Source organism: Protopterus annectens, chromosome 15.part0, assembly GCF_019279795.1.
Source record: "Protopterus annectens isolate FY-2018-M chromosome 15.part0, PAN1.0, whole genome shotgun sequence".
Taxonomy (NCBI): Eukaryota; Metazoa; Chordata; order Ceratodontiformes; family Protopteridae; genus Protopterus; species Protopterus annectens.
Window position 1 is genome coordinate 17244948 of NC_056749.1, and position 14263 is coordinate 17259210.

Below are 14263 nucleotides of genomic sequence, written 5' to 3' on the forward strand. Positions count from 1 at the left end.
CACATCTACCCTGGTCTGCACAGGGCCTACTAAAGTTGGCACATAATGGATTTTCATGGTCTAGGTAGTCCACCATGGAAGGGCTGTGTAGTCCACCCTGGAAGGCCTGTCTAGGCCGTGGGAAGATTCTGGGGGAGGGGTAATTCTGCTGATCTTGCATGGAGTATTTACCTTCCTAGTGTTTTCTGGATTCTGACTTTCTGGCCTCATCACCTGTGGACTTTTTGGGATGCCTTCCATAGAATTAGGTAATCCAAGGAGATTTCGCAGGCTCAAACCAGCATATAGAAGATTCCTGGCCTAATCCTGGACCCCTTGGGCACAATTTCAGTCCATAAAGTCTTTGACTTTAGACCACTGCAGTTTGATTACCTTTCTTTTAGGAAGCAAGAACTTGTATAGTGCCCAGTTCCCACACCAGCTTTACAAGAACCCAGTGGCTGACCCATCTGTGATGTCTAGAGTTCACTAGTGGATTATCCCAGACGTGCTGCCAAACTCTTTGCCAAATGATAGCTCAGATTGAGTCAGTTTGACTGAACTGTACTGTGGCTACCCTTGTAATGTGAGCTCTGACGTTTGTTCAGTATGTTCAAATTTCTTGTCTGGTAATGAAGGGGGGGGCATCCAAGATGTCTCCAGAAGGACATCCAGGATTTGTGATGTGTAGGCTTCTGGGTATCTAGGCATTTACTAAAGTGTGGCTGTTGTGCTTTGGCTTCATCATGCAGGAGAGCTGCTAAGAGGCTTGTTAAATGTAGATGTTTGTCAGAGGACCCACCCTCACATTAAGAACTTGGTGTTCTGCTGGATAAGTTTCTGTTTTGATCCCTTGCTGAGATTCCGTGTGACTGGACAGAGTCTAGCTAAGGTAAGCTGCTAGGTTGAGCGGGCTCGCATTAGATTGAAATGATGCACTGCTCTTGAGTGAAAAGGTGTTGTACTTCCCCTGCTGAGGGTAACTAGTATGGAGAACTATTTGTGTGGGCCAGTTATCTTTGGAATGTCTTGCCTCAATTTCTTCAGTAACCTGGGAATAAGGGGCAGTGGAGCCAAGGAAAAGTCTGTCCTGGTTAAGAAATGTCTGTTCATCCTCCATTTGTGGAGTTCTGGAACAGCTGTTTATGCAGAAATGTCTACCTCTGGCACGTGTCAAGTCTAGAATCACTTCAACATCCACTTGTTGGTGCTTAGCAGGTATCACCTCAGATTGCTAGCAGGTAGCCCTCCCTTGAAATGTAGTGGCTATAGGGACAGGAGTTGTGCTGATTACCATAGCTCCATTGCTGGCCTGCACAGGCAGCATCGCCCCTTTTGTTGTAAGACATGGTTGTATTCTGTGTGCATTTCAAGTCCTGGCCTTTATTGTAAGACTTTCCTGGCAAGACTTACCATTACTTATGTTTGTACCAGCCTGATCAGTGCCAGTTTCACATCCCCTGAATTTTTGGGTTGGCTAAATGCATCCCCAAGCAAGGGCTGAGCCTTCTGTGTTCATGGTTTGGTTTCTAGAAAATGGAAGGGGGGGCTTTAGATTTGTATTTTATACTCCGTCCTAGAATTTTTTTCAGGCACTGGAGAAGAAATTGGTGGCAGGAACCAGCAGTTTTTTAGGAATCAATGCAACTTTCTTGGGAGTTGCCAAAAGGGACTGTTAAGGTGCATGAAGCCATGTATCCTCTCTGGTTTGCTGTCTGCAAATGTGGAGAGTACTGAGAGGAACAAAATCTTGTACTTTGGAGGGAAGTGCCTTCTGCAAAAGGCAAACAGTTGCCAAATGTGTTGGTGAACTCGACTCATTCTCTGAAGGCATGCTTCAAATTGAACTAGAAAACCATACCAGGAAATCTATTCTGAGCAGAAAAGTTTTCTATAGTGCTAAACGAGGAGAACTTTACCCACCCAAGCACAGGTGGAACAGGTCCTGCAAATGCCTCTCATTTGTGTAAGTGATGCCTTTCTTTACCAGAAGTATGTGCTTGTATCTCCCTCATAATGGAGTGGATTTGAAGATGATCCTGCATCTGACCCCCCCACGAGAGAGCTGTCTCTGGCTTGGGACCAGCATTACATACTGGAAAAGACTACTTCCCCTTGTGAGCCAGCAGCCACTGCACCCCTCAAACAAGTGACATTGAATACTGTCCTGCTGCAGACCCTCACATCAAGCCACATGTATTAGAGGTTGTCCTGGGCAGGCAGCCTTTACTGCTTCAGATGGTCAGTCATCTGATACCATCTTTTCACAAAGGAGGTATTGGTTCAGAAGTCTCCTTGGCAGGCATAGGGCTGAGAGGTGGAGGGGCTGTAGCAGGGCATTGAAGATACTCTGGCTGAAAGCTTGCCAGTCTGGGGTGCTTTCAAGCAGTGGAGAAAGGTGCTTTGTTTTTTCTTTAAAGGCCTTGCAGGTGTCCAAACTGGAGAGGGCCTTGGGCAGGAATAGGGTCTGCATGTTCAGATGAGCCTGCAGAAAAGGTAGGTTCCCCGTTGACGTCCACTCATGATTGTGGCCTCCTCATGGGTACCCGCTTTACCCTGGCTGGCGGGAACAGATTTCTCTACCAGGCCGATGTCTGCCACAGGCCGAAGTTCAGAAGGTAGAAGCACAGCCGAAGGCCACATGGTTCTGGGCCTTTTCTTAGGTGGTTCTGTCTGGCGTAAGTGCGTTCCTTCCTTGGCACGAGTTGCTTAAGACACTGGTTCTTGAGGTGAAGGGTGAGGGGCTGTAATCGGCGATGTAGGGTTTTGGGGACGAGTGCCTTGTAGCTAGGGCAGTTTTCATGGTAGTGTTCCCTTCCTAAGCAAAAAAGGCATTGTCTTTGTGGGGAAACTGCTAGCCGCACTTCAGTTGCCCCTTTTGTATGATATGAACAAATGTTAAATTAAGGAGGACTGAAAGGTTTCCCAACGTGGTACTTAATCCGAATTTTTTCTGACTTCCGTGGTAAACAAATGACTGGTGTGCGACTAGCGGCTGAAGAGTTCTGAGGGCTGGTGTGTGCATGTCACTTTTTATGACCCACATTCCTCTGCCACAGCTGATGTCTGCACCAGGGGGGGATAAACTTTGGAATACTGGCTAGATGCATGCGAAAGAAGGGTAAACCTGTATGTGGAATACTGCTGCATAAGAATAGGACATCAAAGGAGACCATCTCGTAATCCCTGATGTATGCAGAAAGCTAATATTTCACCTCAATTGGACAGGATTCCCTAGTGAGTTTGGTTATTGGTGGCATTTGCAGAGTAAAAGGAGGAAAAAGGTGTATGGAAATGGACGTCTCAAAATGGATACCTAAATGTATTACATTGTCGTGCACATCATGTAGAGCTGATACATGCTAGAATAAGGGTTCACTTCTCCAGTGCAGAAGCAGCCACCACATCTTTCCTGAAAATTCTAGCTTGCACACCTTTAAGTATTACCACCTTGAAGCTATTTCCAGAGCCAGATATTGAGTTCCTTCTGCCGTCCTGCAGAGCCCACTGTCCCTGGCACAGACTCTCGTACAGCCACCCCAAGACTTCAGACTGCAACATTGACTATGAAGAATGTAACCGTTTTACTGCAGTTTTAGATAGTGTGGTAGAAGGGAGGGAAAGGTACTCCAACTCTGGGGTTGGTACCATAATCATACCCTTTTCTCAAGTCATTGCCTACTTGGGTCAGTACGTCTGTGCTTGTGGGAACATCTGGATTTTGTTCCCTCTGGCAAGAAATATGTGAAGATGGTACTAGCTAATGACCCTTTACCACAACGATGGGTAGGAGTGTTCACTTGCTGGGGAGTGGTAAAATCCAGTATCTGGACTGGTTGCGAGTTTCTGCATGGTTGTGTTCAGACTTCTACATTTGGAAACTTTAACACTTGTATACATGTGCAGTCAAATTTCATCATTGGTGGCATCCCTTTTGCTCCTTCTTTCTTTTAGACGTTACTTTTATGTCCATCAGAGCAGGCAAGTTGTCATGCTATAGTTGGTGGCAGCCTTAACTACACTTTTTTGCTTCCATGTGTATCTAAAAGCTAAAAACGCCAAAATCAGAGGCACACTGAGCTGTAAAGGGCTGTAATACAAATACATTCATAGGTAGTGACCAGGAGACTGGGTCAACCTAGCTCATTTTGTCCTAAGCACTTTCTGGATAACTGACTTGCTCTTGGTCACACTAGGCAAATTAAGGTGGAGTGTCACTGCCTGTAGCATTGGGAGTACCTCGATGGTTCATGCCTGTAATTTGTTGCATCCTCTGTAAGATAGTGGTTTTGGTTTAGCTTCGTTACGTAAATTGCCAGTTTTGTCAGGTATGATCTACATGTTTCACTGTCATTACATTTGCGTTATCTGCTTGCATGTAGCCCTCAGTCGGCCTGATTAACAATGTCTTGGGTCCTGCGTCGGTTGCGGTCTCTTCCATGATGTCAGGTCGTCATGGGTATAAAACATGCAGCCAAATGTGCAGTAGTAGCCACCTTCTGTCTTGATGGTTGGTGTGCTGAGCCTGAGACTTGTGGGTTGTTAATGCCATATGAGGTAGTGGGTTGTTAATGCCATATGAGTTAGTGTGCTGAGGCTTGTGGGTTGTTAATGCCATATGAGGTAGTGTGCTGAGACTTGTGGGTTGTTAATGCCATATGAGGTAGTGTGCTGAGCCTGAGACGTGTCGGTTGTTATTGCCATATGAGGTAGTGTGCCGAGACGTGGGTTGTTAATGCCATGTGAGGTAGTGTGCTGAGAAGTGTGGGTTGTTAATGCCATATGAGGTAGTGTGCCGAGACGTGTGGGTTAATGCCATAAGAGGTAGTGTGGTTTTGAGGTGCCGTGTACATTTTATTTTTGGTGCTGTTTGGTACATTGCTGGGTCCAATAGGTGTTTGGCTATGCTTTGGTGTTGGAGCATTTTTAGTTCCTCTGGTAGTGAGCTGCACATGCATGCACACTGTATAGATCTGAGGTTTGAAATCTATCTTTCCTACTTGTATAGGATTGTTTCCACAACATGCTTTTTTTTCTTTGTGATTGTGATCAGGTATATGTTCATAGATTACTACTGAGCTAACTTCCTTGTGGGTCATTAAGCCGATTACCCCATGTGAGAATCAAACTCTGCACCTTGTGTCTGTAAGGCAAACACCTTAACCATTATGCCAACCTCCTGTGGGTTTTCACTGGTGTAGTAAGTGGCATACATACCTTTCTCCCAGATTACTGTTAGAAAATGACTAGCTGTATCGGCGCCCTATTGTTCCAAGAATAAACAGATCTGATGAGTAGGACTGAAGTTTGATTTTTGGGGTAGCTGCATATATAATATCTGTGCGCCATGTAAAATTTAAAGCATGTTATGTAAGTAACCACGCCTTTGTGTGCTGTCTACCTAGTGAAATTAGAGTGTTCAGAGAATGCGATTTCCACCATACTGTGCCACCCTCACTTTTTTTATGCGCTTCCTTCCACCAAATGCGTGTGACATCTTACCCAGCTCATCCATGCTTTTCTCCCAGCCACACCCTGCTGTAGTTGTAAGCAGTCTCTCGATGTACAGGTGCACACATTTGTATGTTGTGGACGTTTCAAGTAGTGTATACTGTGTAGTAGCATGAAACTGTCAAAATGTGTGAAATGTTTGTGCTTCCTGTGGTTGAATTTTGCAATGTCTGTTCATATTCTCCTGCAAAGATGCACTGCCCATGAGAACCTAATCTGGGAGCTGGTTGATTAAAGGCAAGCTAATATGGTCAAATCATTTGTTCAACTTTCTCCTCCCTGAGGACAGAACAGCCATAGTTTTGTGCTGGTGTGGCATCCTGAGGAATGTAGCCTTTGAAATTTGTCAGACACCCCCAGTAATGAGTGCAAAACTGGTAGGAATGTGTGCAGTTTCATGAGTTTAGTATCCTTTCATGGAGGTGGGGGTTTGTATTGTGGAGGGAAGTTTAATTCCAGCTAGTTTGAGTAACTTGTTTAGATTCGCAATTGAATGTTGTGCCATTATTTAATGTAGCTCTCTCAATTGGCTTGAGAATATTGTCACTGTAGGAGGAGCTTGAAGCCTTGCTTGGTGTAAAGTAGTATGGCAAACCCTGGTCCGTTTGCTACTGTTGATTGCCATGATGCTCAGGTTAGGCTTATTTAATCCCGGCAACTTAGTAGCTGTTTCTGGTGCCAACTTCCTCAGCTTTCAAACAGAAGTGGATCAGCCATTATCTAGTTAGACTGAACATGTTCATGAAACCTTTTCAGTAGTTTGGGTTTTCAGTAGTTTGCGTTTTCTAACATATTTTTTTAATACCTCCCTTTTTTCTCTTGGGTTATTTAAAGGCTGTAGAATCGTGGCATGCATAGCAGGTTTTGCTTTCTGCATTAAGGAAGAGTGAGCATTTGGTGTTCTGTAACTGGAACAAAGTTGTCCTTTAACATTTCAGCCCTCTGTTTTGTAGTAAATTTCAGCCCTCTGTTTTGTAGTAAGGGATTGTTCCTTTTCAGGCTTGTTTTGGAAGTTGTACAAGTCATGGGGTCACTGCAGCTTTTGGATTTTGAAGGGTGGAAGACAGCGACTGGTATTCCCAATGGGCCACTGGTGTGCAAGTACCCTCCTAGCTGTTCACTGTCCTGAAGTATATACCAAAGTGTTGTGCTGATACAGCTGCACATGGTCACGTTTCTCTCAAACTTGTAAGAGACGTGGGCAGTGGAGTACATGATCTCCCAGACTTGTTTTGAGGTGATTATCCAGGACGTAGGCCTTCTAGACTCAGTAGAAAATTACTGAAATATTTGTAGTATAGTTGACCTAATCTTACAGCGGAGGTGTTGGCTGTTCTAGGCCATTGAATGTGGGGACTCCAGACTGCATAGGGAAAACAAAGGAGTGGGTTAACAGCCTTGAGGTAGTTTACTCAGAAGCTAAATTAGTTCAAGCTCTAAACTTTGAAAATGTGAGCACAAGCTAGTTGGAATATGTGCCTGTCCTGTTTCATTTAATGATTTGAGCAGGCCTAGGAGGTTAAGCTAGATAGAACTATAAGGGATTAACTTCAACAAAGTGGTCAACATAGTTTGGATTCTCTTCGTATCCTGTTTTGATATAAAGTCAGTATTTAATGGAATGGCCAAGGGTCCTTTCTAAGTTTAGCGTTTGTATGATTTACAAACGTTTAAATGTAATTGTTGCTTTTAGATGCAGTCCGTGCCCGTTAGAATGAGTCCTGGTCCAAGAAGGAAGCCGTGACCAGTGTCCCATGAAGCCGGTCCTGGGCGGTGCAGGAGGATGTGGCACCAGGTGACTTGATCCTGCTTGCCTCACCATCTTCTTTTCATTGTGTTTCCAGCAAGCTTGCGAGATGGTGATGGATCTTCTGAGAGAGCGCGATCAAGGAGGCTTCGGAGACCGAAACGAATACGGGTCAAGAGGCGGAGGTTTAGATGTATGTATGCACGCCACTTGTCTTTATACCTTATTAAGACTTGTCTATTTAGTTGCAGGTTAACTTGTGTTACATGAGTTAGTTTTAAACACTGATGTCCTCTTTCCATGTTGCAGTATTCTGCATATGGGTTTATCCTTACATGAGTTTTAAATGCAGTTCTCTACAGTAGTGTGCAAGGCCTATGTGGTAGAACTTGCTGTTTGCATGTGCTTATTTTGGCAGAGAACTTTAAGTGGTAATTGTGTATTTGATTACAAAAACTGGGGGGTGGTTACTTGTGACTTGCTTTATCCTGGTCACAGGAGTGTCACTAAACTGATGTATTTTGTCTTAATTTTGTTTGTGTTTTTACATTTTTGTCAACATAGCCCAGATTTGAGGATAAGGAAAAGTACAAATTTAGCAATTTAGACCTACAATGATTGGCTTTTTGAAGGGGTGGGTGAAATGATGCAGGTAGTACATAGTCTGCTGGTTTACAAAATGTTTGCAACTGGTTTGTCGCTGTAGTTGTAACTCTGCTGTGATGTGCTGTGGTCTAGCTTGTGCACTAATGTGGTGATCATTGTGTTGGGTGTAGAGGCACAAAGCCTTTGAGGTAGGGATACCAATCCTGCAGAATGCATGGACTTATTAATGCTGCTGCTCTTTTGTTAAAGGTTCCTGTTCCCCGACATTCAGTGGGTGTTGTCATTGGTCGCAGTGGAGAGATGATCAAAAAAATACAGAATGATGCTGGTGTGCGGATCCAGTTTAAACCAGGTTTGTATATGTAGCATTTGGAAAGTAATAGAAGGATCTGTCAAGCATGCATGTACTGAGAAGTAAGGTAATGCCAAGGTCGCTGCTTCTAAATTGTGCGCTTGCCAAGTTTAATAGTTTGCTGCCCCATAGCATGGTTCTAGGAACAAGTCTTTATTGATGGTCCTAGGGCTCACTGTTCTCATGGAGTGCTTGTAAGAACACAATTGCATAAGAATGGCTGTCTGTACAATTGAACCTAGTCTGCTAGTAGTGTTTAGCTGTGTGAACTCTTTATTGCAGATGATGGAACTGGCCCTGAGAAGATTGCACACATTATGGGCCCACCAGACAGGTGTGAACATGCTGCACATATCATTAAAGAGCTTCTACAAAGCTTACGGGTAGGTCTCTGCTCTAATATTTGTTTCAGGGCATATTTCTGGTGCATGTGATGTTTTGTGCTTTAGCCCAATAGTGAGTAGTGTTATGAATGTTTTAGGAGACAGGTTCCCAAAGTGAATCCCATGCACTAGATGTTGAGTGTTGACTTAAGTTGTGATCTTTAGGGATTACTGTCTCTATTGTTAACTAAAGAAAAAAGTACTGCTGTAAGTATCCCTCAGTTTGTGTAGCATTGGATATATATTTGTGCAGATGTTCATTGTGCATACAGCTGCAGTAATCACAGATGGGTTTTCTGCCGTCAGGCGGTCCCTCGGTCGGCCGAATTCTAAAGTCTTGGTCCGGCGTCGGTTGTCGTCGCTTTCTCTTCTGACGTCAGTGAGGCCAGAGTATATAAGACACTGCCGACGCCATGTTCTTCAGTCTTTTTTGCCGTGCGGTGCCCGAAGCAGTTCGCAAGTGCCGGTCGGCCAGCTCCTGAATTACGAATATTTTGGAAACCGAAGTCTTCATTAAAGTTAAGTACCCCGTTGGGGAAACTTTTCTTGCCTCTGACCGATGTCAGAAAAAGTTAATAATTGTATTTCTTGTGGGAAGCAAATACTGCATAAGGATTTCCATTCCCTCTGCATACCTTGTTTGGGCCCAGACCACGACGTCTCGGGCTGTCGCTTTTGCGCTACCTTCAATAAACGCACTATTAAGCGTCGGGCAGAGTTCGCCCAGCACTACTTTGGTAAAGCTTTTGATTATAAAATGTCGTCTGACACTCCGACTACTGTAAAACGCAAGGAAAAGGACGGACACGCGAGGCCCGCGGTCCCCGCTGACACCACGCCAAAACAGGCTACACGTGGTCCGGTTCTCAGCGAGACGCCTTTGCAGTCCCTGACTACTGACTACACTCCTTTGGCGGTGTCCTCTGTACCCGAGACCGCTGGGTCCTCGGCCCTTTCCCAGACTACAACCGAAGCCTCTGCTAATGTTGAGCCTACTAATGTGGACAGGTCCACCTCCACCCATGGTGTATTTAGGCCCTCATCTTCTTTTTCAATTAAGGCCTTTACTAAATCCAAAGCAGCCAGGCATCCCACGAGGCCTGTTGCACAGGGCCCATCTCCAGGTCCCATGCCTAAAAAAACAGATGCTTAAAATGGCTGAGGATTTAATTGCTCTTATCAGAGGTTCTCAACCCCCTCCAGACAAGAGACCCAGAGTGGAGGAAGATTCTCCCTCTTCTGATCAGGGATCCATTTTATCAGAACATTCTGATGCAGAGGAACACTCTTACTCTCCTTTTGAGGATTCGGATGCAGAACAGTCCATTCAGTCTGTATCCCCTCCTGAGGATTTTTCCTTTGGGGAAACCTTACACACCTTGAGGGAACACTTCCATTGGGAAGGCCAAGACTTTTCAGATTCCAAGAAAAGACTTGGGGAATTTCTTTGGTTACCTCAACACAGACCTCTGGCTATACCCCCTGTTTTGGACATACTGGATGATGTCTATTCGGAGGCTTGTCTTAACCCGGATTCTCTGCCTCCTGCACCAGTCAAACCTGATAGGTATTAGAGTACCCAGCTCTCACCAATTTCTCTTCAAAAGCCATAATGCTGACCCTGAAACCATTTCACAAGGCCCCAAGGGATTGAAGGCCTCCACTGCCAAGAATCCACTCCCTGCAGAAAGGGAATCCAGATCTCTAGAAAGGTGGGGTAAAAAGGTATATACCTCGGCCACCCTAGCCATGAGGACCTTAAACTGTCAGTTTCATATGATTAAATATCAACAGTTCCTGTTATCACAATTAAGGAACAAAATGTCTCAACCTGAACGACCAGATTTAAAGGAGTTACAGGATATGATGCATAGTGCGGAGCAAGTGGGTAAACACACCTTACAATGTGGTTACGATGCCCTAGAGGCCTCAAGTAGAGCGGCGGCTACAGGATCAGTCATTCGCAGACATGCCTGGCTTAGGGAACAAAATTTACCTGATCATGTGAAAGCTAAACTTCTAGATGCTCCTTTACAAAAGGATGTGCTGTTTGGTACTAATTCTGAGGAGATACTACGGAAAATGGAAGAAAAAGCCAAATCTATGCAAACTGTCAAAGCTTTCTTACAGGTCCAACCACCACGTTTTAGCAGAAATTGGCCTTCAAAAAACTGGTCCTTTCCAGCCACTGACAAGCCTCAAAGAGGTAGATAGACGCACAAGGGGCAGAGGGCAATCACAAGGATCATATAGAGGCCGACAATGGCAAACTCAAGCACCAAGAGGTGGCGAAGACAGTGCACAACAATACAGGAAGCAAACCCAATGACTCCCTCATTTCTATGCCAAGCATGTCTCAGCTGGCAGCACCTTTGGGAGGGAAACTAGCATTATTTGCAAGCAATTGGCATATTGTCACAACAGACAAATGGATCCTGGACATTATAAACAGAGGCTACAAATTTCAATTTCACACTCTTCCAAAAATGAGAGGCATGCCAAACCTGCCACAAAATCAAAGGGCAGAGGCACAATTGCAAATTTCAAAGCTCATAAGCATGAGAGCTATTCAAGAGGTACCTACTCACCAACAAGGTCAATGTTTTTATTCAAGACTTTTTCTGGTACCAAGGAAAGGAACCGACTGGAGACCCACCAAAATTCAAGATGCTCACATTGCAGCAGCTTCTTCCCATGCTGGGCAAGGAGTTTTGGCTGGTAACATTGGACCTCAAGGAGGCATACCTGCATGTCCCAATCAGACAAAGCTGCAGAAGATACCTCAGATTTCTTGCAGGTTCAATCCACTATCAATTCTCTGCATTGCCCTATGGCTTATCTACTGCGCCCAGAGTATTCACAAAGTGCCTGGCATCAGTGATTGCCTACTGCAGACTTCAAGGGATACAAATTTACCCTTATCTGGACGACTGCCTGATCCAAGCGGACAGCAAGAACATACTTCTGGAACATCTGGCATGTGTGACACGGTTACTGCTTTCTCTGGGATATACAATCAACAAAGAGAAGTCAAGGCTAACACCATCTCAGAAAATAACTTTCCTGGGTGCCAACTTGGACACAAACACCCAGATGGTCTACCTTACGCCAGAAAAACAGGGGCTACTATCTCGGTACTTCAAAATACTAGCAAAAAGTACCAAGCTTACTGCAAGGAAAATCCTGCAGGCTCTGGAATTCATGGCATCTTGCATTCTTTTAACTCCATTTGCAAAGCTGCATATGAGGAAACTTCAATGGTATCTAAAAAACCTATGGTCTCAACACAGTCACAGTTTGTAAACAATAATACCAATAATTCCATGTTTGCAAAAGGAATTTCTATGGTGGGCCCAAGCATGTCAAGCAAACACAGGCCTCCCATTCTGCAAGCCTCAAGCAAAGCAAGTCATAACCACAGACGCCTCAGACTACGCCTGGGGGGCGCACATGACGGACAGGTGCATTCAGGGCAAATGGTCCCAAAAAGAAAAGCACCTTCACATCAATCAAAAAGAAATGCTAGCAGTAATAAATGCAATTACAGCTTTCAAGGACTTCCTGCATCCAGGACAATTACTGATAAGAACAGACAACACCACGGTAATGTGGTACATAAACAAACAAGGAGGAACACATTCATACCCCTTGTGCAGACTAGCCATGACTCTCTGGAACTTGACTCTGGAAAGACAAATCGAACTTCAAGCACAGTACTTGCCAGGATTGGAAAACACACTGGCAGACAATCTAAGCAGAAAAATGACAGATCCACACGAATGGAAGTTACATCCTCAGGTGTTTGCAGAAATAATCCAAGCATGGGGGAGGCCAGACATGGATCTTTTTGCCTCCCACAGGAATCATCAATTGGAAAAGTTTTGTTCAAAGACCTTTCACCCAAAGGCCTGGAGAGTGGATGCCCTTTCATTCAGATGGACAGCATGGACAGTTTACGCATTCCCACCTCTGCCTCTTCTGCCCAAGGTGCTTTTGAAAGCAAGAACAGACCAACCGAAGGTGATACTGATTTCTCCAGATTGGCCAAGGCAACACTGGTACCCACTCCTGAGGAGCCCAACGCATACTCCTCCCTGGTCCCTGCCTCTAATGCCTCTTCTACTGACTCAGCACAGCTACAAAACTCTTCAGTCAGCTGAAAACACTCAATCTCGCTGCATGGAAAATTCCTTACCACAACAGACCCTACTCTCCAAGGAGGTGCAGGATGTCATTTTGGAGGCCAGAAGGCCATCTACTAGAAAGGCTTACTCCGCAAAATGGAAGCGGTTTTGCTCTTGGAATGAGAAAAGAGGCCAGGACCCTAGAAAACTGAACTTGCCTCGGGTATTACAGTATCTAGCGGAGCTGCTGAACAGTGGACTTTCATTTTCTTCCATAAAAACCCATGCCTCAGCCATTTCTGCAGAATTCAACACTGATCCTCCTTTATTTTCTCACCCACTCTTACGACAGTTCCTCAGAGGGGCTAAGAATATAAGACCACCAAGGAAGCAACCAATACCAGCCTGGGATCTTAATTGCATACTAGAAAAATTAACATTGCCTCCTTTTGAACCAGCTGCCTCAACAGATTTGCAATATTTGTTCTGGAAAACAGCCTTCCTTCTGGCCATCACTTCAGCTCGTAGGGTTTCTGAACTACAGGCCCTCATGGCGGTGCAGCCCTTTCTCATTTTCCATCAGGACAGGGTTTCCCTTCGTACCAACCCATCATTTATGCCTAAAGTGGTATCCAGGGTAGCTTTAAATCAAGCCATACACCTACCTACCTTTTACCCCAATCCTCAAAAACAAAGGGGAAAGGCTGCTACACTCCTAAGACATCCATAGGCAGCTACGTTATTATTTGGACAGAACAAAGTCCTTCAGGAAATCAGAACAACTCTGTCCTATGCTGTAGGGGCTCAAGGAAGCCAGTTACAAAACAGACTATTTCAAAGTGGATAGGCCACTGCATACGGTTTTGTTACTCCTATCATGGGAAATCTGTTCCTACAGGTATCAGATCACACTCCACCAGGGCCACAGCTACCTCTACAGCCTTCCTCAGAGGAGTTCCTACCAAAGATATTTTGGAGGCAGCCACTTGGAGTTCTGTACATACCTTCACAAAACACTACCACCTGCCTTTATATTCCAGAACAAGAGCAGGCTTTGCCACTGCTGTTTTGCAGGGCATTCTGGCTCAACCCAGTTCCTCCTAGTACCTACCACCCTGTGCATAGCTTTGGGACTCTACCCATCTGTGATTACTGCAGCTGTATGCACGATGAACATAGTACAGTTTTGTACCTACCATAAATGTCGATGTTATAGAGTGCTAATACAGCTGCAGTACAGGTTTCCCTCCCTCCTTCCCCACTTGGTAAAGGCATGGGGCCTAACAACCTCTTCATACTACCTGACTGGGTTATCCTGCTATGTTTTATTTGCTTGCTACCACTGATTTTGGATTATATTGCATTGCTTGTATATGTATATAAGCATTATTTAGTATTGCCTTCCTTCTGGGGGCACCTGACATCTGGGGCAAGAAAGACTGAAGAACATGGCGTCGGCTGTGTCTTATATACTCTGGCCTCACTGACGTCAGAAGAGAAAGCGACTACAACCGACGCCGGACCAAGACTTTGGAATTCGGCCGACCGAGGGACCGCCTGA

General features: G+C 45.0%; 1 protein-coding gene across 4 annotated transcripts in view; it reads left to right on the forward strand.

Moving 5' to 3' along the window:
• LOC122789663 (KH-type splicing regulatory protein) overlaps nucleotides 1-14263 on the forward strand; it is a 441911-nt gene that overhangs the window by 144602 nt on the left and 283046 nt on the right. For all 4 annotated transcript variants that reach the window (XM_044057076.1, XM_044057077.1, XM_044057079.1 and 1 more), the window contains exons 9-11: nucleotides 7335-7430; nucleotides 8093-8195; nucleotides 8478-8578. In XM_044057076.1, coding sequence (XP_043913011.1) covers nucleotides 7335-7430; nucleotides 8093-8195; nucleotides 8478-8578 — 300 coding nt within the window. The remainder of the gene's footprint in view (nucleotides 1-7334; nucleotides 7431-8092; nucleotides 8196-8477; nucleotides 8579-14263) is intronic.